The sequence below is a fragment of the Meriones unguiculatus genome, chromosome 3 (genome assembly GCF_030254825.1).
Source record: "Meriones unguiculatus strain TT.TT164.6M chromosome 3, Bangor_MerUng_6.1, whole genome shotgun sequence".
Classification (NCBI taxonomy): domain Eukaryota; kingdom Metazoa; phylum Chordata; class Mammalia; order Rodentia; family Muridae; genus Meriones; species Meriones unguiculatus.
Window position 1 is genome coordinate 24758147 of NC_083351.1, and position 18815 is coordinate 24776961.

General features: G+C 39.9%; 1 protein-coding gene and 1 pseudogene across 3 annotated transcripts in view; one reads left to right on the top strand and one right to left on the bottom strand.

Moving 5' to 3' along the window:
- Positions 1-18815, top strand: part of LOC110562996 (protein argonaute-4) — a 49819-nt gene that overhangs the window by 18635 nt on the left and 12369 nt on the right. The window contains exons 4-15 of one of the 3 annotated variants that reach the window (XM_060379545.1): positions 2684-2865; positions 3030-3166; positions 3263-3397; positions 4426-4513; positions 6689-6836; positions 7578-7697; positions 7814-7942; positions 8135-8268; positions 9500-9684; positions 12230-12389; positions 15451-15766; positions 15895-16029. In XM_060379545.1, coding sequence (XP_060235528.1) covers positions 2684-2865; positions 3030-3166; positions 3263-3397; positions 4426-4513; positions 6689-6836; positions 7578-7697; positions 7814-7942; positions 8135-8268; positions 9500-9684; positions 12230-12389; positions 15451-15766; positions 15895-16029 — 1869 coding nt within the window. Of the gene's footprint in view, positions 1-2683; positions 2866-2979; positions 3167-3262; positions 3398-4425; positions 4514-6688; positions 6837-7577; positions 7698-7813; positions 7943-8134; positions 8269-9499; positions 9685-12229; positions 12390-15450; positions 15767-15894; positions 16030-18815 lie in introns of those variants that run through there. The other 2 variants (XM_021659929.2, XM_060379546.1) reach the window with 2 other exon arrangements.
- On the bottom strand, positions 10693-11112 carry LOC110562991 (non-histone chromosomal protein HMG-17-like; annotated as a pseudogene).

Consider the following 18815-nt stretch of genomic DNA (forward strand, 5'->3'; position numbering starts at 1 on the left):
ATCTTTGCATATATTTTATATTTTTCACATTAAAAATGTACTTTAACAAAATACTGCCTAAATATAGCAATGGGATTTTTATAACTTCATTTATGAAAATAATAGTGCAGTGCTTTTTTTCCCCCAAGACTGGGTTTCTCTGGGTAGCCTTGGCTGTCCTGGACTTGCTTTGTAGACCGGGCTGGCCTTGCATGTACAGACATAGACCTGACTTTGCCTCCCCAAGTGCTGGAATTACACGTGTGCACTACTGCACCTGGATCCACAGTACATTCTTAAACATTTACTTTAATAGTAAAAGAGTGCCAGGCGTGGGTGGTACACATCTTTAATCACAGCACTCAGGAGACAGAGGCAAGTGTATTTCTTTGAGTTCCAAACCAGTGTGGTCTACCTAGCAAGTTCTAGGTCAGCCAGGGTTACACAGTGAGACCCTGAGTCAAAAACAAACAGTAAAAAAGTACATTTAAAATTATATGATAGCTGGGCACAGTGGCACATGACTGTAATCCCAGCACTCAGGGAGGCAGAGGCAGGCAGATTTTTGTGAGTTGGAGGCCAGGCTGGTGTACAGAGTGAGTTCCAGGACAGCCAAGGCTACACAGAGAAACCCTGTCTCAAAAAATTAAAAAAAAAAAAAGGAAAAAGAAAAATATTAGGGATGCTGGAATGGTGTGGTGGGTATAATCCAAGCCAGACATCCTGGATTCAAGTTCCTGAGAACCCATTTGGTGGCAGGAGAGAACTGACTTTTACAGGTTGCTCTCTGATGTCCACATATGTGCTTTTCCACATATGGTTCCCAGCACTGATGTCACACAGTACGCCTGCCTGCAACTTCAGCTCCAGGAAGTCCATCTCACTTTCTGGGTTCTACAGGAACCTACACTCATCCACAATAATAAATAAGGAAGTAAATATTCTAAAAATTGCCTTTAAAAAGTACTTTTAAAATTTAAAAGGTAGTGTTGGAGAGATGGCTAAGTGGATAAGAACCCTTGTTGCTCTTGTAGAAGAGTCAGGTTCAATTCCAAGCACCATTTGTAATTCCAGTTCTAAGAGATCTGACACCCTCTTCCTACTTCCTTGAGTACCAGGCATGCATGTGGTATACATACATATACATAGGCAAAACACCCATATATACAAAATGAAAAATTTAAAGGTAGGACTGGAGAGGTGGCTCAGAGGTTAAGAGCAATGGTTGCTCTTCCAGAGGTCCTAGAATTCCCAGCAACCACATGATGGCTCACAACCATCTATAATAAAATCTGAAGCCCTCTTCTGGCATGCAGGTGTACATGCAGTTGGAATACTGTATACATACTAAATAAATCTTTTAAAATTTTTTAAAAAGGTAATTCAGTGGTGTAACACTTGCCTAGCATGCACAAGGCTCTGAATTTAATTCCCTTTTTAAAGATTTATTTACTTTGTTGTGTTTTATGGCATTGGTGTTTTGCCTTTATGTATGTTTGTATGAGATTGTTGGATCCCCTGGAACTGAAATTACGGACAGTTGTGAGCTGCCATGTTGGTGCTGGAAATTGAACCCGGATCCTCTGGAAGAGCAGCCAGTGCTCTCAACTGCTGAACTGTCTCTCAGCCTCCTAAATTTAATTCTTAGAACCACAAAAACATTTTTATTGATTTAAGTTAAATTTATAAATAGTATGTGACTGTATGTACTTTTTAAACTTATTAGACAATCCATAAAAGCTGGCTTCTTGACTTTTCTACATGTTTGTACCTTTCAATTTAATTTTTCTTGTTAAGGTAATGTTCCACATTCATTTGTTACATGTCACTTTAAATATTTTATATATGTTATATTTCTACATGCATGTTTATTTAAGTGATTATTTTTTGCATATTAGTCTATGGTTTCTTTTTCATTAAACAGTATTGTCTCCATTTACATACAATTAGATACACCTTAATATTTTTTTCTATTTAAGACAAATTTTTTTTTGAGATATGTCTCAGTCTGGCCTTGAATTCATGGTCCTCCTGCATCAAACTCTGATTGCTGGGATTATAGGCATGAACAACCACTGTATTGTTAAGAACATTCACATTATTGCTATTCGTCACCACCATCTAGTCCAGAATTTTTCTGTTATCTTAAACAGAAACTCTCTACCCACTAAGCAATATTTCCTTATAACTCCCTGCCGCCTGCTGTTGTAACCACTGCTCTGCATTTTGTTTCTATGACTTTGACTGTACTGAGTGCCTCATTTAAGTAGAATCATCAATATTTGCCCTTCCATGTCAGGTTTATTTCATTTAACATTATTTATTTATTTGTGTGTATGTATGTGTGTGTGTGTGTGATGGGTGCATGGCTGCTATGGTGTGCATGTGGAAGTCAGGACAATTTGTAGAAGTTGGTTCTCTCCTTTTACCGTGTGGTGCCCCAGGATCAAACTCGGGTCATTAGGCTTGATGGTAACAGTATTTACCCACTATGCCATCCCTCTGGCCCCTTATTTTTAATTATTGTATAATATTTTCTATTAAATATTTTTTTTAATTTCTGGACAATTATATTGTTTCCAGTGGTCTACAATTATAGAAAGTGTTAAGATAAATATCCACTATGTATATGCCATATGGAATATTCTTGGGGTCTTTCCCACAGTTGTTATAAACCTGTTTGTATGTATGTATTTTTCCCTAGGTTGATATGGAGGTGACCCTCCCAGGTGAGGGTAAAGACCAAACCTTCAAAGTGTCTGTGCAATGGGTGTCAGTTGTGAGCCTTCAGCTGCTTTTAGAAGCTTTAGCTGGACACCTGAATGAAGTCCCAGATGACTCAGTCCAAGCACTTGATGTTATTACAAGGCATCTCCCCTCTATGAGGTCAGTACTTTACTTTGGATCTGTTCCCACAAATGTCAGGCTTTTGACAGGTTGTTCTTAGCCATGCACAGGTTCCTGCATAAGTAACAGTTCAAACTTGATTTCAATTCACAGACTGACCACAAAATGTTCTGCGTGAAGTATTCAAACCTTTGTCTCTTCAGGTACACTCCAGTAGGCCGTTCTTTTTTCTCACCTCCTGAAGGTTATTACCACCCTCTGGGAGGGGGTAGAGAGGTTTGGTTTGGCTTTCATCAGTCTGTGAGACCTGCCATGTGGAATATGATGCTCAATATTGATGGTGGGTTGGAACTCTATCTGTTACTCTGGTTTTTGTTTGCTTGGTTTGGACCCTTCACTTTGCCTTGATGCTAAGTATCCTTTCTCCGTCTGTTAGTATCTGCAACTGCTTTCTACCGGGCTCAGCCTATCATTGAGTTCATGTGTGAGGTTTTAGACATTCAGAACATCAATGAACAGACGAAACCTCTAACAGACTCCCAGCGTGTCAAGTTTACCAAAGAAATCAGAGGTAGGTATTCATGTTAATGTCATCTTGGAGTGAATGCAACATGGGGCAGGTAATCTGAGCTTGAGCCAGACAGACCTGGGTTCCCTTCCTAGCCTAGATAGTCCTCACAGTGAGACTTTGAATAATTTTTTTTTTAGCTGTGTTAACCACAGAGTCTCACTGTAATTTAGACTTGAAAATAGACACCATAACATATTGATGCTTATACAAACTTATTGAATGAATTAATAAAGTCAGTTATATCACCAGGCATGGTATCGCATGCCTGTAATCTCAGCAACCAGGAGGCTGTGGCGGGAAGATCACAAGATCAAAGGTAATCTGAGCTATGTAGAGAGACTGTCTTCAAAAAAAAAAAAAAAAAAAAAAAAATTGGATGAACATTTTAGATCATCTGGGACCTAATTTATTTTAGCTAAAACTTTGACCTTTATATGATAAAATTGTCACCATGTTCTTGTAAGTTTTACCCTGTATTAAGTTATTGACTTTTTTTGTGCATGTGGAGAAATCTTTGTTATCTGTAATAGGGTAGGAGAACATCATGAGATTCTTTGCAAAGTGCTGTACTCCTTGAATTTATGTTTGTTTTTTTTAAACAGATTGTCCCTGTGTAGCCCTGGCTATCCTGGAACTTACTCTGTAGATCAGGCTAGCCTCAAACTCATAGAAATACTCCTGCCTCTGCCTCCCAAGTGCTGGGATTAAAGATGTGTCCCACTATGCCCAGTCACACCTCGACTTTTTTAAGACATTTGAATCTGGCTTTGTAACTATTATTTAACTGAAACTTATTTTAAGTTTTTTTTTTAAGGTTTTATTTATTTATCATGTATACAATGTGTGTTTGCATGTACACCTGCACGCCAGAAGAGTGCACCAGATTTTATTTTAAATGGTTGTGAGCCACCTAGTGGTTGCTGGGAATTGAATTCATGACCTCTGGAAGAGCAGCCAGTGCTCTTAATCTCTGAGCCATCTCTCCAGCCCTCAAGTTTTTTGTTTTTTTTTTTTTCTTTTGTCTTCAGGTCTCAAAGTTGAGGTGACTCACTGTGGACAGATGAAACGAAAATACCGAGTTTGTAATGTGACAAGACGACCAGCCAGTCATCAAACGTATGTTGATCACATCTAAAATAATATGGTTGCCACACGTAATGGTTTATACCTGTAATCTCAGTACTTGGGACTGAGGCAGTTGGACTGCTGTGAATTTGAGGACAGGCTCAGCTGTCCCAAGAGACCCGGTTTCACAAAATGAAAGAAAGAATCAATAAAAGCAAACCCAAGTTAACAATAAAACATGGCAGCAGTTTGATAACAGGAAGCTTCTATACATCACTGGAGAAGACGATACACAGTGGTGTGATTTTCAGGATCACAAGAATCTTCACTTACCATCAAAGCTTTAAAAAATATTTTTTGCTTATATGTTAAGCAGTCATTCAGTTTACCTTTTGAACCAAGTATACTAAATATAGATCAACTTGCATTTAAGAATGTAATCATCAGGGCCTGGAGAGATGATTAGTCCATATGGCACCTAGGCTCATGTAGGCATGAGCTCCTGAGTTTGGACTTTTAATTGTCCAATAAAAGCTGGGCATGGTGGTGAACATCTGTCATTCTAGTGCCAGGGGCCCAGAGATGGGAAGATACCCAGGAGTTCATCCAGCCAAGGCAGTAGGTGCTTTAGGTGCAGTGAGAGACTCTGTCTCAGTTAAGCTGGAGTGTGATAGAAGATACCTGATGTTGACCCTGGATCCATATGCACTCATGCATGCACACACAGAATGCACACATGCATGCACACACAGAATGCACACATATGCTACATACATATATATGCAAACAAAACTAAGAGTTTTAAAAATACAATTGTCATTGTTAGTATCAGTTATTATACTGTTATATTTTCAGTACATGATGACTCTCCTAGGGTCAAGCCGTCATACAGGCTGTTGTGGGAAGACAAATACTGCCTTGTATGTTGTGTAGTTGTTTCTCCCTTCCTTTATGCCTTGATGCCACTCTCCTCCAGCAGTGTGTTCTTTTCCTCTTACTCAATCTTGGTTTTCTAATCACGCAAGTTGTAGTCCATTGAGTACTGTGCTTAATATGTATGGAAGTATCTGTACAATTAGTACAAATGCCAGATTCATTCTTGTAATCAGGACCACTAAACTTGTGTCTGACGTGAAAATAATAATCGGCTCTTGGCTCTCCTATGTAAATAGTGTTAAATAAATATATAAATCTTACATTATTTTGGTTACTCAGGAGTTCATTTCTTGTTGTTAAAACTTTGCATTCATGATATTTTCTCTCTCTTACTTTCTGTATGTGTGTGTATCAGTATGCACCCATACTGATATGTGGCACTCATGTGGCAGCTGTCTATCACTCAAGTTCCAGGAGTCAGCGGCCTCTATTGACCTCAGAGGCACCAGGCATGCACATGGCAGACATAAATACATCAGTCTGACTTCAAACATGAAGTGGTTCTCCTGCCTCCCCCTCTTGAGTAGTAGGGTTTGAGGTGGGAGCCACCAGGCCTAGAGCTTCTTTTGTGGAAAAAAAAATTATTAAAAATTTTTCCCAGCTTCAACAAACATTGAAATTTCAATGGAATTGTTCTGGTACAATACTAAAATGATTTAACTGAATGTTCTCATACTTATTTTTTGGTGGTGGTGCTGGGGATTTAACGAAAGGCTTTATTCATTCTGTACATATAACTTGTCACTGTGCTAAACCCCTAGCCCTGACCCTTGTTAATTTTTTTTCATAGTTTATTTATCTCTGTGCGCTCTCTCTCTCTCTCTCTCTCTCTCTCTCTCTCTCTGACACACACACACACACACACACACACACAGAAGACATCTTAAGCAGCTGTCTCTCCATCACATGGGTCCTAGGGCTTGAACTCAGATTGTCAGGCTTGGTAGCAAGCACCTTCACCTAATCTTGCTTCCCACCCTTTTTGAGAGTCTTATGTAGACCAGGCTGGCCTCAAATTTACTATGTAAAGGAAGGCGACCTTGAACTCCTGCTTCTCCTGCTTCCATCTCTTAGATGCTGGAATTACAAGCATGTATCACTATGTTTACTTATGTGGTTTATGTCTCTGTGTTTGAGGATCATGTTAAACAAGCTTTCTACCCACTGAGCTACATCCTCAGCCCTTGGCCTTTGTTTTTAAAGTGACTAATCAACATAGGAAATGTTAATAGGTTTTGTTTACTTGTTAAAATGAAGTAGATGTTCTAAATAGACTTTTTTTTCTTCCAGCTTTCCTTTACAGCTAGAAAATGGTCAAGCTATGGAATGTACAGTAGCTCAGTATTTTAAGCAAAAATATAGTCTGCAGCTGAAATACCCCCATCTTCCCTGTCTTCAAGTGGGACAAGAACAAAAGCATACATACCTGCCACTTGAGGTAAGCCAAAGGAAATATTCCTTTGCTAATATCTTAAATTAAATTTTTTTAAAAGAATCTGGATAGTGGTGGTGCATACTTTTGATCCCAGCACTGGGGAGGCAGAGGCAGGTAGATCTCTGTAAGTTGGAGGCCAGTATGGTCTACAAAGTGAGTTCCAGGAGAGCTATATACAGAGGAACCCTGTTTAAAGAAAAGAAAAAGAAGAAGAGGAGGAGGAGAAGTGGAAGCTGAAGAAGTTCAGGACTAGAGAGGTGGCTCAGCATTTAAAAGCACTGTCTGCTCTTCCAGAGGACGGGGGTTCATTTTCCAACACCTACATGTCAGCTCCCAACTGTCTGTAACTCCAGTTTTAGGGAATCTGACACCCTCTCACACACATACAAGCAGGCAGAACAACAGCATACATAAAATAAAAATGAATAAGTCATTAAAAAATTTTAATAGTGTTCAAGCTGGGTGGTTGTGATTGCATGCTTTTAATCCCAGCAGAAGCAGGCGAATTTCTATAGCCTGGTCTACAAATAAGTTCTAGGACAGCCAGTGTTACACAGAGAAACCCTGTCTTGAAAAACAGACAAACAAATAAAAAAAAGTGATGTAAACTCATGGTAGAGTTTAGTCTTTTTGAAGTATTTTATGCATATAACTTTATTATATAACTGTTTCTGTAAATAGACAAAGACTTCATGTATAGAAGCACATTTCCACAAAACCTAGCTTCTCTTTGTTTCTTTGCAGGTCTGTAATATAGTGGCAGGACAGAGATGTATAAAGAAGCTCACAGACAATCAGACATCCACAATGATCAAAGCTACAGCAAGATCTGCTCCTGACAGACAGGAAGAAATTAGTAGACTGGTCAGTAAGGAATGGTCTTCAAGATTAGCCAGCTGTAAGATTAAAAAAAAAAAAAAAGTTCCTGAGGGGACATAGTCCTGTTTGATTTTATATATGCAGGCTTTCCCATTCCTTAGGTGAAAAGCAACAGCATGGTGGGTGGACCTGACCCATACCTGAAGGAATTTGGGATTGTTGTGCACAATGAGATGACAGAGCTCACAGGCAGGGTGCTTCCAGCTCCGATGCTGCAGTATGGAGGCCGGGTAAGCTGCTCCACACCAAAAAAAGATAACACCTTTGAATTTACCTGTAGTTGTGCTCATTATTACTTTCTGACTTCTGACTGTACAAAATAAAGTTTTGTTTGTTCCCTCTTCAACATAAAAATGGTCTTAGATTGTAATATCTTTTCTCTTTTCTTTTGTTTCTTTTTTGTTTTGTTTTTTTTTTTAAAGAATAAAACAGTAGCCACACCCAACCAGGGTGTCTGGGACATGCGAGGAAAGCAGTTTTATGCTGGCATTGAAATTAAAGTATGGGCAGTGGCTTGTTTTGCGCCTCAGAAACAATGTAGGGAAGATTTGCTAAAGTGAGTATCCCATTTTCAGCTCAGTAATACTCCTTCTAGATACGCAATACCATCTTTCTGTGAATGTGCTGATTACATTGGCACTGACCCCTTATGCACACAGTAATGCCATCTGGCTCTACTGAAAAGACCCTGCGCTATATTGTAAACTCGAGAATTCTGACTCAGCTTATGCATATTTGGAGTAGAAATTTGTGAAGCAATTCACAAAAAAAAAAAAAAAAAAAAAAGAGTGAAGCAAATAGAGTAGAAGCAATACTATTTGGAAAATTCTGCAATTCTTAGGAGTTTCCATTGATATTGTACCTTTTCAGGTAAAAAAAAAAAACTAATGTATTTTTGGCAATTATAACTTACTAGTGAGTTTGTTTTGCTGCAGGAAAACTGGCTAAGAGTTGTGTCACTTCTTACAGATACACCTGTGTAAGGAAGTCCATGAAAAGGGTAAAGAAAATCAAGAAACAAAAGTGGGGTAAAAAAAAAGGAATCCTACAAAATATTGTCAAATGTACAAAATAAATTATTCTGATTCGAGGTGTATTGGTTCACACTTTAATCCCAGCACTGGGGAGGCATAGACAGGTGGGACTCTACGAGTTTAAGTCCAGCTTGGGCTACATAGCAAATTTCAGGCCAGCTAGGGCTAAATTGTGAGACCATTACTTATGTATAGATTGAAGTAATATTTTAAATCCAAAATGAAAAAAAAATTAATTTGGTTTCTTGAGCCAAATCTGTTTGTCACAAGTTTAATTCTAAATATACACACTTGAGTATTATAGCATGTTTACCTATTCTCAGTTGAAGACAAGCTCAACTCCTCTTCCTTTGCCAGCTTTACCAAAATATGTGTTACCTGAAACTGTGACCCTCTTTTATTTCAGCTCTGAAATACTTACTGGATTATTGAAAAAAAAATCTTTTAAATATAAATGTTATTTAGTCCCTAAAGCTCAGCTGAACTGCAATTTTTTAGAAATTCAAAATTGGGTTTGGAGGTATAGGTCAGTGGTAGAATGTTTGCTTAGGATTTAAGGTTCAGAATTTAATTTCCATTACCACCAAAAATAGTAATAAAAATTCAGACTGATGATCTGGTAGCTTATACAGATTGTTCTGTTATAATTGCAGTGGTAGAACTGCCAATCTATTTTTCGCTCCTGCTGAAAGATATTTTTGTTTGTTTGCATGTGAAAATGAAAGCACTGTGCCACTGGTTTTATTTTAACAGGAGTTTCACTGACCAACTTCGTAAAATCTCTAAGGATGCAGGGATGCCCATCCAGGGCCAGCCATGTTTCTGCAAGTATGCACAAGGTGCAGACAGTGTGGAGCCCATGTTTAAACATCTGAAAATGACATATGTGGGCCTGCAGCTAATAGTGGTTATCTTGCCTGGGAAGACACCAGTATATGGTATGAACACTTCTAATGTTGAGTGAGAGATGATTTCAAGTCCTATTTTGACAGGCTAAGCTAGGTGGTTCTATAGCGCACTGTGCACTCTCAGTGGTCTAAGCCAGAGAGTTAGTCATGTGTGGGGGGTACAGCTCCGTGGTGGACTACTTTGTTTAGCATGCTCCCTGGCCTAAGTTTGATTTCCAGCATTGGAAAACAGTGAGGGGAGGAGGGCACTATGATACTTCCTTTTCCTCTCTTCCTTCCTCCCTCCCTTCCTTTTCTCCCTTTGTCCTCCCTCATTTTCTCTCTCATTGAGACAATATCTTTTTTTTTTCCCTCAAGCCTAACATATCCAGCTTTATTAAAGATGTTTCTATAAACAATCATGGTATTTCAGGCAGGACATGGGCAGATAATCATTAACAATATACAAAAACTTCCAAACTCCACTTCTTATATAGGCTACCAAAATCAGAAAGCCACTATAAAACCCAATGAAATCTTCACTCAATGCTTTGAAAAGGGGAGGGTAGCTTAGAGTGAGGGTTGACATTTCACATTAAGGATGTTGTTTAATGACTTTTTAAAAGCCAGCCCTGACTTTCAGGAAATGACATGAAAATGTTAAAATTATCAATCTGAAGATCCACAATTTTTTAATAAAAGGAACCACCGCTCTGCTGAGGATACTCAGTCATGTCGTTGTAAAGCCCAGTTGCCCAATAGAAACCAATTTTGGGGGTCAGGTTCCAATAGGTCTCTGGTTTTAAGGGGGTTGATGTTGATAGTACAGTGGGAGAAGAATACAAAAATGAATTTAGAGTTATCCTGTACCACAGGCATTTTGTGCCATGGTGACTGCATATGTCAACACCAGGACATCCTTTCTGGAAGCCAACAGGAGTCTTTCAAAATAATCAGGGAAAATGTTTTCCATCATCAATCCAGCTTGGGAGACATTTTGTTAGTGACACATGTTCTTTCCCCCAAACAGTGAAGTGTTCTGTGTGGTAACATCATAGATTAAAAAAGAAAAGTAAAACAAAATTCTGCATTTTTATAAAACTTGATAAAATATACTGTTTTAAACTGTACAGTCACCAGAAGTACACAGTTATCAAAAATGCACACATGTCGCTTGGCATCTCCAGCACCTTCAGCTTTCTCTGCCTGGTCTGTTTTGGTGTCTCCATTTTCCACAGGATTATTTGCATCCTTACTGGCATTAGCTTTCCCTTTCTTCCCCTTAGGTATCTTCTCTCCCTTCTTTGCAGGGGCCTTTTTAGGCTTGGGCTCTGGCTTTGGAGGAGCAGGTTTAGCAGACAACCTTGTAGATCTTCTTTGTGGCTCGTCCTTTACCTTGGTTTTATCTGCTTTAGCATCCCCTCAGCCTTTCTTTTGGGCATGGTGGCAGTAGAGGATGTCAACGCTAGACACAGGCATGCAGCGGTGGCAGGCGGGTTTGCTCACTCTTGCTGCTTCTTCACACTACGCTGAGACAAGATCTTATGTAGGCTGCTTTTGAACTCATTACATGATAGAGAATGACCTCTTACCTCCACCTCTCAAGTGCTGGGATTCTAGGAATGTAACTCTGTACCTGATTTATGTGGTACTGAGGCTTGAACCCAGGGCTTTGTACTTGGTAGGAAAGTGTACTCTATCGACTGGGCCATATCCAGGCCAAGATTTATTTCTTGTTTCTCTTTTGTGTCTATTCATAATAGACAGTGGCCTCTGTTCCATATAACACACCCTTCTTACTCCTAGAGTCAACCTGTTTGGTAGAGAAAACATTGGAAGCTTGCTGGCCACCTTCTAAATAGTGTTTTTCGCTCTGCATCTGGATACAACCAGCCATGAGGCCTTACCCAATCTGGGGGAGGAGGTGACTAGACATAGGGCCAGGAAATGCTGGATAGGCCTTTCATAGTTTAGGGAACTGTAAGAAGTAGAATATTCTGGTGAAAAGCATTTAGAAATATCAGAGTGGGGAAGGTGGAGGTGGGGAGAGGGGTAAGGGGTCTGCTGCTTTAGAAGATGCTTAGTTTGTTTCTGCTGTTAGAAGGGTGACATGGAGGTTTTTCTCTTGGTTACCATCTGAATAAAAACTGTAAGAGCGTAGACCAGCCCGTAAGTTTTATCAAACATCTCCAGCCCTCTCTATTTGCTTCTTTTGCCACTTTCTATTTATTTGTAATGATTAGGGAAACAAAAAAATAAAATTCAGAGGGCCTTGTGTGTTCTGAGGAGGGAGGAGTTAGGAGATTAACTCCTTCACCAGACCAGTTCTAAGGAGGAAGAAATCTCAAGGGACCAAGCAAGTGGTGTCAGGCAGCACCAGCGGAATAAAGGAAGTGGGTTGCCTCCCAGAGCTGCAGCACAGGGGAAAGCAGAGGCTGCTCTGAGGGTTGAGCAGATGAAATGCTGCACCTGACACTCAGGTCCAGCACTGTGTGGAGGCTGTAAATGCTGAATGTTTAGCACTGTTCCCTTTACTCACAGCAATTAGGTGACTAAGCATTTTAAAGGGAACTAATTTATTGACTTATTTTTATAGCGGAGGTGAAACGTGTTGGAGATACCCTTCTAGGTATGGCCACACAGTGTGTCCAGGTCAAAAACGTTGTGAAGACCTCGCCCCAAACCCTTTCCAACCTTTGCCTGAAGATCAATGCAAAGCTTGGAGGAATTAACAATGTGCTTGTACCTCATCAAAGGTAAGATCATGACTTCTTTTTCCTATGCTATTTAAAATCTAAACTATGTGATTTATGATAACACACTTTTCAGCCAGACATCGTGGTACATACCATTACTTAGGGAAAAATAAGGCAAGAGGAGTTTGAATTCCATGCCAATCTAGGCTGCATAGCAAGACCTTATCTCAAAACAAAACAAAACAAAATTAAAAACAAGCAAAAAAGAGTTTAGCCAAGTGTGATATTACATATTTTAATCCTAGTACTCAGGAGTCTGAAGCAAGCCAATGAGTTCCAGGTTAGCCTGATCTACATAGTGGGCTCCAGGCCAGCCAAAGCTACACAGTAAGACCCTGTCTCAAAAACAAAACAAAAACAAGATCTGAGATGTAGGTAAGTAGTAGAGTACTTGTCTAGTGTATGTAAGGCCCTGGGTTCTGTTTCCACCAGTGCAAAACAAATAAACAAAACATCTCAAATATGCATCTCAATGACTTTCTTATGTAATGCTTGTAAACCTATGTACCTACCACCAGTAAGACTTAGGGCAGTTTCAGGCTCTATCAAGCTTTCTCTTGTCACTCCAGAGGTAACTCTAAGGGCCAAGGCTGTAACGGACTGGTATAGTACTTGCCTATCATGTGAAACTCTGAGTTATTACAGACAAACAGGTAACCCCAAAAGAAACTCCTCTTCTTACTTGTCACTATAGATTTGTTCTATGTGTTGGTCTTCCTATAGATGGAATCACTGGTGCAGTATGCTCTGTTTTATCTTCCTTTTTCTCTTTTTCTTTCTTTCTTTTTTCAAAACAGGGTCTCCAATGTAGCTTTGGTTGTCCTAGAATGCACTATGTAGACCAGGTTGGCCTCAAACTCAAAGAGATCTGACTATCTCTGTCTTCAGATTGCTGGGACTAAAGAAGTGAGCCACTATACCCAACTCATCTTCCTTTTTTTAACATTGTATTTACGCAATTCACTTAACATTGTTGCATTTATTAGTTTCCATTGTTATGGATTATTTTATTATGTAGAAAAGTCATATAATCTTGTCTGTTCTTTGATTGATATATATTCATTGTGCAGTTCTACAGTATTGATAAATGTAAGCATTTCTCTTCTGTGGGGCTCCAGTGTAGAATTGTTGGTATAGTGAATAGTCTTATAGATAATACATAGATTTAGCCTTAACAGGTGCAGCCAGGTATATTTTCCAACCTGTCCATACCAATTTACATTTCCACAGAGAGTTCTAGTTGTTCCTTATCTTTTTAATACTTGGCAGTATCAGTATTTTTAATTTTAGCTGTTTTTATTAGAAAAAATAGTATCTTATAATTTTTTCAAATTGCTTTACTCTGATTGATGATGACAAGCATGTTTAGGCTTAATTTTAGGTGTCCACCTCTAAATGGTGACTTTTGAGGAACACTGTGTTGTGCTGCTGCTGCTGGGTATCAGATGAGCTGCATCGGCCCTCCACACTGAGCCATATCGCCAGCCTCAGAGGCTCCTAAGGAAACCACGCTCTCGCCACTCCAAGGCTTTTGTTTAAGTTTCAGCTTGTCAGGCTGCCTCTGGAGTAACCAAACACTAAGGCAAGGTAGTGCTGTTGTCGGCAGAGTACTGGTGAGGATTGAAAGATATGGGATTTGCTGTCTGTGTGAATTTTTAAGATACCTGCTCCTGAGTTCATTGTCTATGAAGATAATAAATCTGCCTTTTCAACTCCAAAATACCATTTTTATATGAACTCTTACATGTGAAAGTGATTTGAAAAGCTACACTGAGGGCTGTAGTCTGTAGCCTTGGCCATTGCTGTATTGGGCAGAAGGTGAAGTTGAAAGCCTTCCACACAGTTCTCATCTTTGTCCTTGAGTAAAAGTTTTAGGTAACTAAATTCTTCCTGAAACACTGATAATGAGGCATGTATCACAGGTGAAGTTAACCCAAACTCTGGAACCACTTACTTTTACTTCAAATATTTGGGATAATATGATGACCTTGGAGCATAGGACCTGTTATTTGGTATCACCTTCTTTTTTTATTATATATTTTTAAATTATGTACATGTGTGCAGGGGCAGTATGATCTGCACACAAAGACACTAGTACAGGTGCTCACAGAGGCTACAGATGCCAGGTCCCCTTGGAGCTGGAATTACTGGTGCTTGTGAGCTTCCCAAAGTGGATGCTGGGAGCTGAACTCAGGCGCTCTGGAAGCATGATCTACCATCTTAACCACTGAGCCATGCCAGCTCTCCAGCCCCTGGTATCATATTCTTAGGTTGGATTCTGACCTTGTATATTCTTTATTCTCTTACTTTTTTAATTTATTCATTTTTTGAAACTAAGTCTTTTTATGTAGCTCAGACTAGGCTAGAACTCAAAGTCTGCCTGCTTCAGTAGGTGTTAGGAATGTTACGTCATGTGGGGATTATGTCCTTTTCTTTGAGACTGAGTTTCATGTATCCTAAGCTGGACTTGTACTGAACCCTTTACACAGCCAAAGATGATCTTGAACTTCTTATCCCGCTGCCTCCACCTCCTGACATGAGTGTTGGGTTATAGATACCACCATATTGGTTTTTATTTTGCTTTGTTTTGTTTTCTTGGCTAGCTTTTACAAAAAAAAAAAAAAAAAATTCATTCATATTTTCCTTTGATTCCTTTAATAGAAGAATTGGTGACACTGAATGAATTTATATATTCTACTTATCAAGTGCCAAAGATGAGCAACATTTTAGGTACTAGTAATGACCAAGATCGAGCAAAATTCCTACTTTTGTGAGATTATATTTGTATAGGTGTGTGTGCAAGTAAAAATGAATAAGTAAAATACATTGATTAAGTGATAAATATTATGTATAAAAGTAAAACAGAAAAAGTGGACTTGATTCGCTTCTCTAAATTTAACAACTTAAAGTGAATTGGTTTTGGGAGGTTGGTGTTTTGTCCTAATGGGCAAGGTCCTCTTTTCTAAGATGATGCCTGCAGTTACCTCTGGTGATAGATTTTTCTAGACTCAGGGATTCGTAGCCATATTTTGAGTGGCACTGTTTTCTTAAATTCGGATAGGCCCTCAGTGTTCCAGCAGCCGGTTATCTTCCTGGGAGCAGATGTCACTCATCCGCCTGCCGGGGATGGGAAGAAACCTTCTATTGCAGCTGTGGTGGGCAGCATGGACGGCCATCCCAGCCGATACTGTGCCACAGTCCGGGTGCAGACATCTAGACAGGAGATTGCCCAGGAGCTCCTGTACAGTCAGGAGGTCGTGCAGGACCTGACAAGCATGGCTCGGGAGCTACTGATCCAGTTCTACAAGTCCACGCGCTTCAAGCCCACCCGCATCATCTACTACCGTGGAGGGGTGTCCGAGGGACAGATGAAACAGGTGCTCCCATCAGCCCTGGCTGCCCTACCAGCACTCTGATGGCGCCATCTAACCTGCCACTTGAGAGCTGAGACCTGAGGGATTCTGGGAAGTTCTCTGTGAAACAAAATTCCCTTTCTGTCTCCTAGGTAGCTTGGCCAGAGCTAATAGCAATTCGAAAGGCATGCATAAGCTTGGAGGAAGACTATCGGCCAGGAATCACCTACATTGTGGTGCAAAAGAGACATCACACCCGGCTCTTCTGTGCAGATAAGACAGAAAGGGTAAAAGCTCCCTTCCCTGACTGTGTGGCAAGTAAATGTAGTGTTGAGTAGATGGATACAGTATTCCTCCAAAATCAGCTGTGTCTAATTATAATTTGATAAACATGCTAAGTGCAGTTGACTTTAGATGATCAGTTCTGGGTAACATAAGTGTTAAGAATGAATGTTTCTCTTGTATGACAGTAATGCTGGTTTCTGGAGTTTTGGAGAGGGACTTGGGGAGTTGTATATTAGTTGCTTTTCTTATTACTGTAACAAAACGCCTAAAAAAGCTTTGCTTTTGCTCACAATTTGAGGGTACAACCCTTCATGACAGGGAAGTCATGGTGGCAGGAGCTTGGCAGCTGCCTGCATTACATCTGTAGTCAACAATCATTAAGTGCTCAGCTCACTTTCTTTGTTTCAGTCTCTATGGAATCCCAGCTATAGACTGGTGTTACCGACAGTTTGGATAGATTGACCCACGTCAGTTCATCTCATCTAGAAGCTGAGTGTGGTGCTGCACGCCTTTAATCCCAAGGTTTGAGAGGTAGAGGCAGGTGGATCTCTATGAGTTGACGGCTAGTTTGGTCCATTTAGGGAGTTCCAGGGCAGTCAGAGCTATGTAAAGAGACCCCATCTCAAAACAAAACCAACAACAACAACAAAAAAAAAAAACCCACCAAAATTTAACCTAATCTAGAAACTCCCCCTTATGTGTCCAGAGATCTCTCTCCTAGACAAACAATTCTAGATCCTGTCAAGTTGGCAGTTGTTATTCCGCATCACATGTTGTTTGTATAGTTTTGAGGGTGCTGGTTAGAAACATGTCAGATACATTACAGTATAACAGGAAACTTTAAAGTGGGATGGGGTGTGTGTATGCGTGTGTGTACATGTGTCTGTATGTTGTGCTGAACATGAAACCCAGAGCTTCACACCTGTTTTTTGCTGCTTTTCATAATTGATGCATGAGTGATAGTTCTGGAGTGTAAAACAGGATCTCTTTGGTGATTTTATATCAGTTCAGGGAATTATTAGGATATCTACTTGGAATGATTATGATGTCATACTTACTAACCACAGGCAAGAGACTTTATTTCAGCTGAGCATGGTGATACATGCCTTTAATCCCAGCATTCACGAGGCAGAGGCAGGTGAATCTTTTTTAATTCAAAGCCAGCCTGGTCTACAAAGCGAGTCCAGGATAGGCAGGACTACACAGAGAAACCCTGTCTCGAAAAACAGACAAACAAACAATCGACTCTAAGCCACAATGAAAATTTTTGATAATTTGACCTAGGATTTTTCATTATGTATGTATATGTGAATGTATATTTGTATATGTATGTGTGTTTATATGTATATGTGTGTATGTGTATGTATATATGTATATGTTTACTTATTTATTTGTGTGTCTGTGTGAGTGTGCATGCATGTGAATTCATGTAGTTACATGCATCTGTACATTCATGCAGATGCCAAAAGAGGGCATCAGGTGTCCCCCTCTACTATTCTCTGCTTATTCCTTTGAGGTGGGGTCTTTGAACCTGGGGCTTGCATTGTCATGGCTCAGCTGGAAGCCAGCGAGCCCCAGTGTTTTTCCTGTCTCTGTCCCCCTTCAGACCTGGTGCTATAGGCATTTACTGGGACACTCAGTTTGTTACATGGGTTCTGGGATCCAGACTTCAGTCTGCAGGATTATAAAGCACATGTTCCTAACTGTTGAGCCACCTCTTCAGCTCCAGGCTTTGGAATTGTCAGGTTTATGTTACTGTGAAAGCAGTCAGTATTTGGTAGTAACTGTACTTTAAATTTTGAATTTGGTCATGTCCTGGGCCGGTGATAGGCAGTACCATAATTGTGAGAATTTTGTGATTTTTGTTTCTTTAGAAAAACATAGAAATGTTATGAGAATATGTTTGTTTGTTTGTTTGTTTAATCCTGGGTGTGGGGTTGTGAGGCTGTTTCACAGGAGACGATGATTTCCCTTGTGCTCTAGCAGGTCTGTGATTTTGCCAGCTGTGGATAGTTCTGTGAATGTGTGACATTTGGAATTCTGGGAACTTTTCAGAGGATATATTTAAATGATAGGGCCCCAAGAGGCAGGATTGCTATTGTTGGCTGGTTAGTGGTTGGTTGCTGTTGGTTAAAGTATGTCAAGTAGATGTGTGCAAAGAAACGAGAAGAAATTAGATGCCGTGATGGTGAAGATTAAAATTGCCCCAAGGAACTCGACGCCCCTAATCATCAGGAGGTAGTCTAAGGATCACTTTGCCCCACTTCCTCTCTATCCTTTTTTCTCTCCTGTGTCATGTCAGGGGGTTAATAAGGGTGGAGAAGGGTGGAAGAGAGAAAAAGGAGCCCACAAAGTAGCCCGCACCAGCCACACAAGCTCTCACAGTGTAGCAACCATCAAATGAGTGAACAGTGGACAGTTTACAGTGTGCTATACTGCTAAACTATGATGTTCAGAAGGCTGTATGGATTAGGTGAACTATTTTATGGATATTCAAATTTATATGAGTTTATTGGATATAATCCCTTCAGAAACTGAAGAACATTTGTATTCTTTTTTTTTTTGGGGGGGGTCTGAGACACAGTTTCTTTATGTAACAGAGTCCTGGCTGTCCTGGACTCGATTTGTAGAACAGGCTGTCCTCAATCTCACCGAGATCCGCCTGCCTCTGCCTCCTGAGTGCTTGGATTAAAGGCACTGGCATACATTTGTGTTCTTACCTGTGAAATGTGACAATGAAAAAACATCTGGACATCTAGCTATTTTTCTAAGCATTTGGAAAGATAAA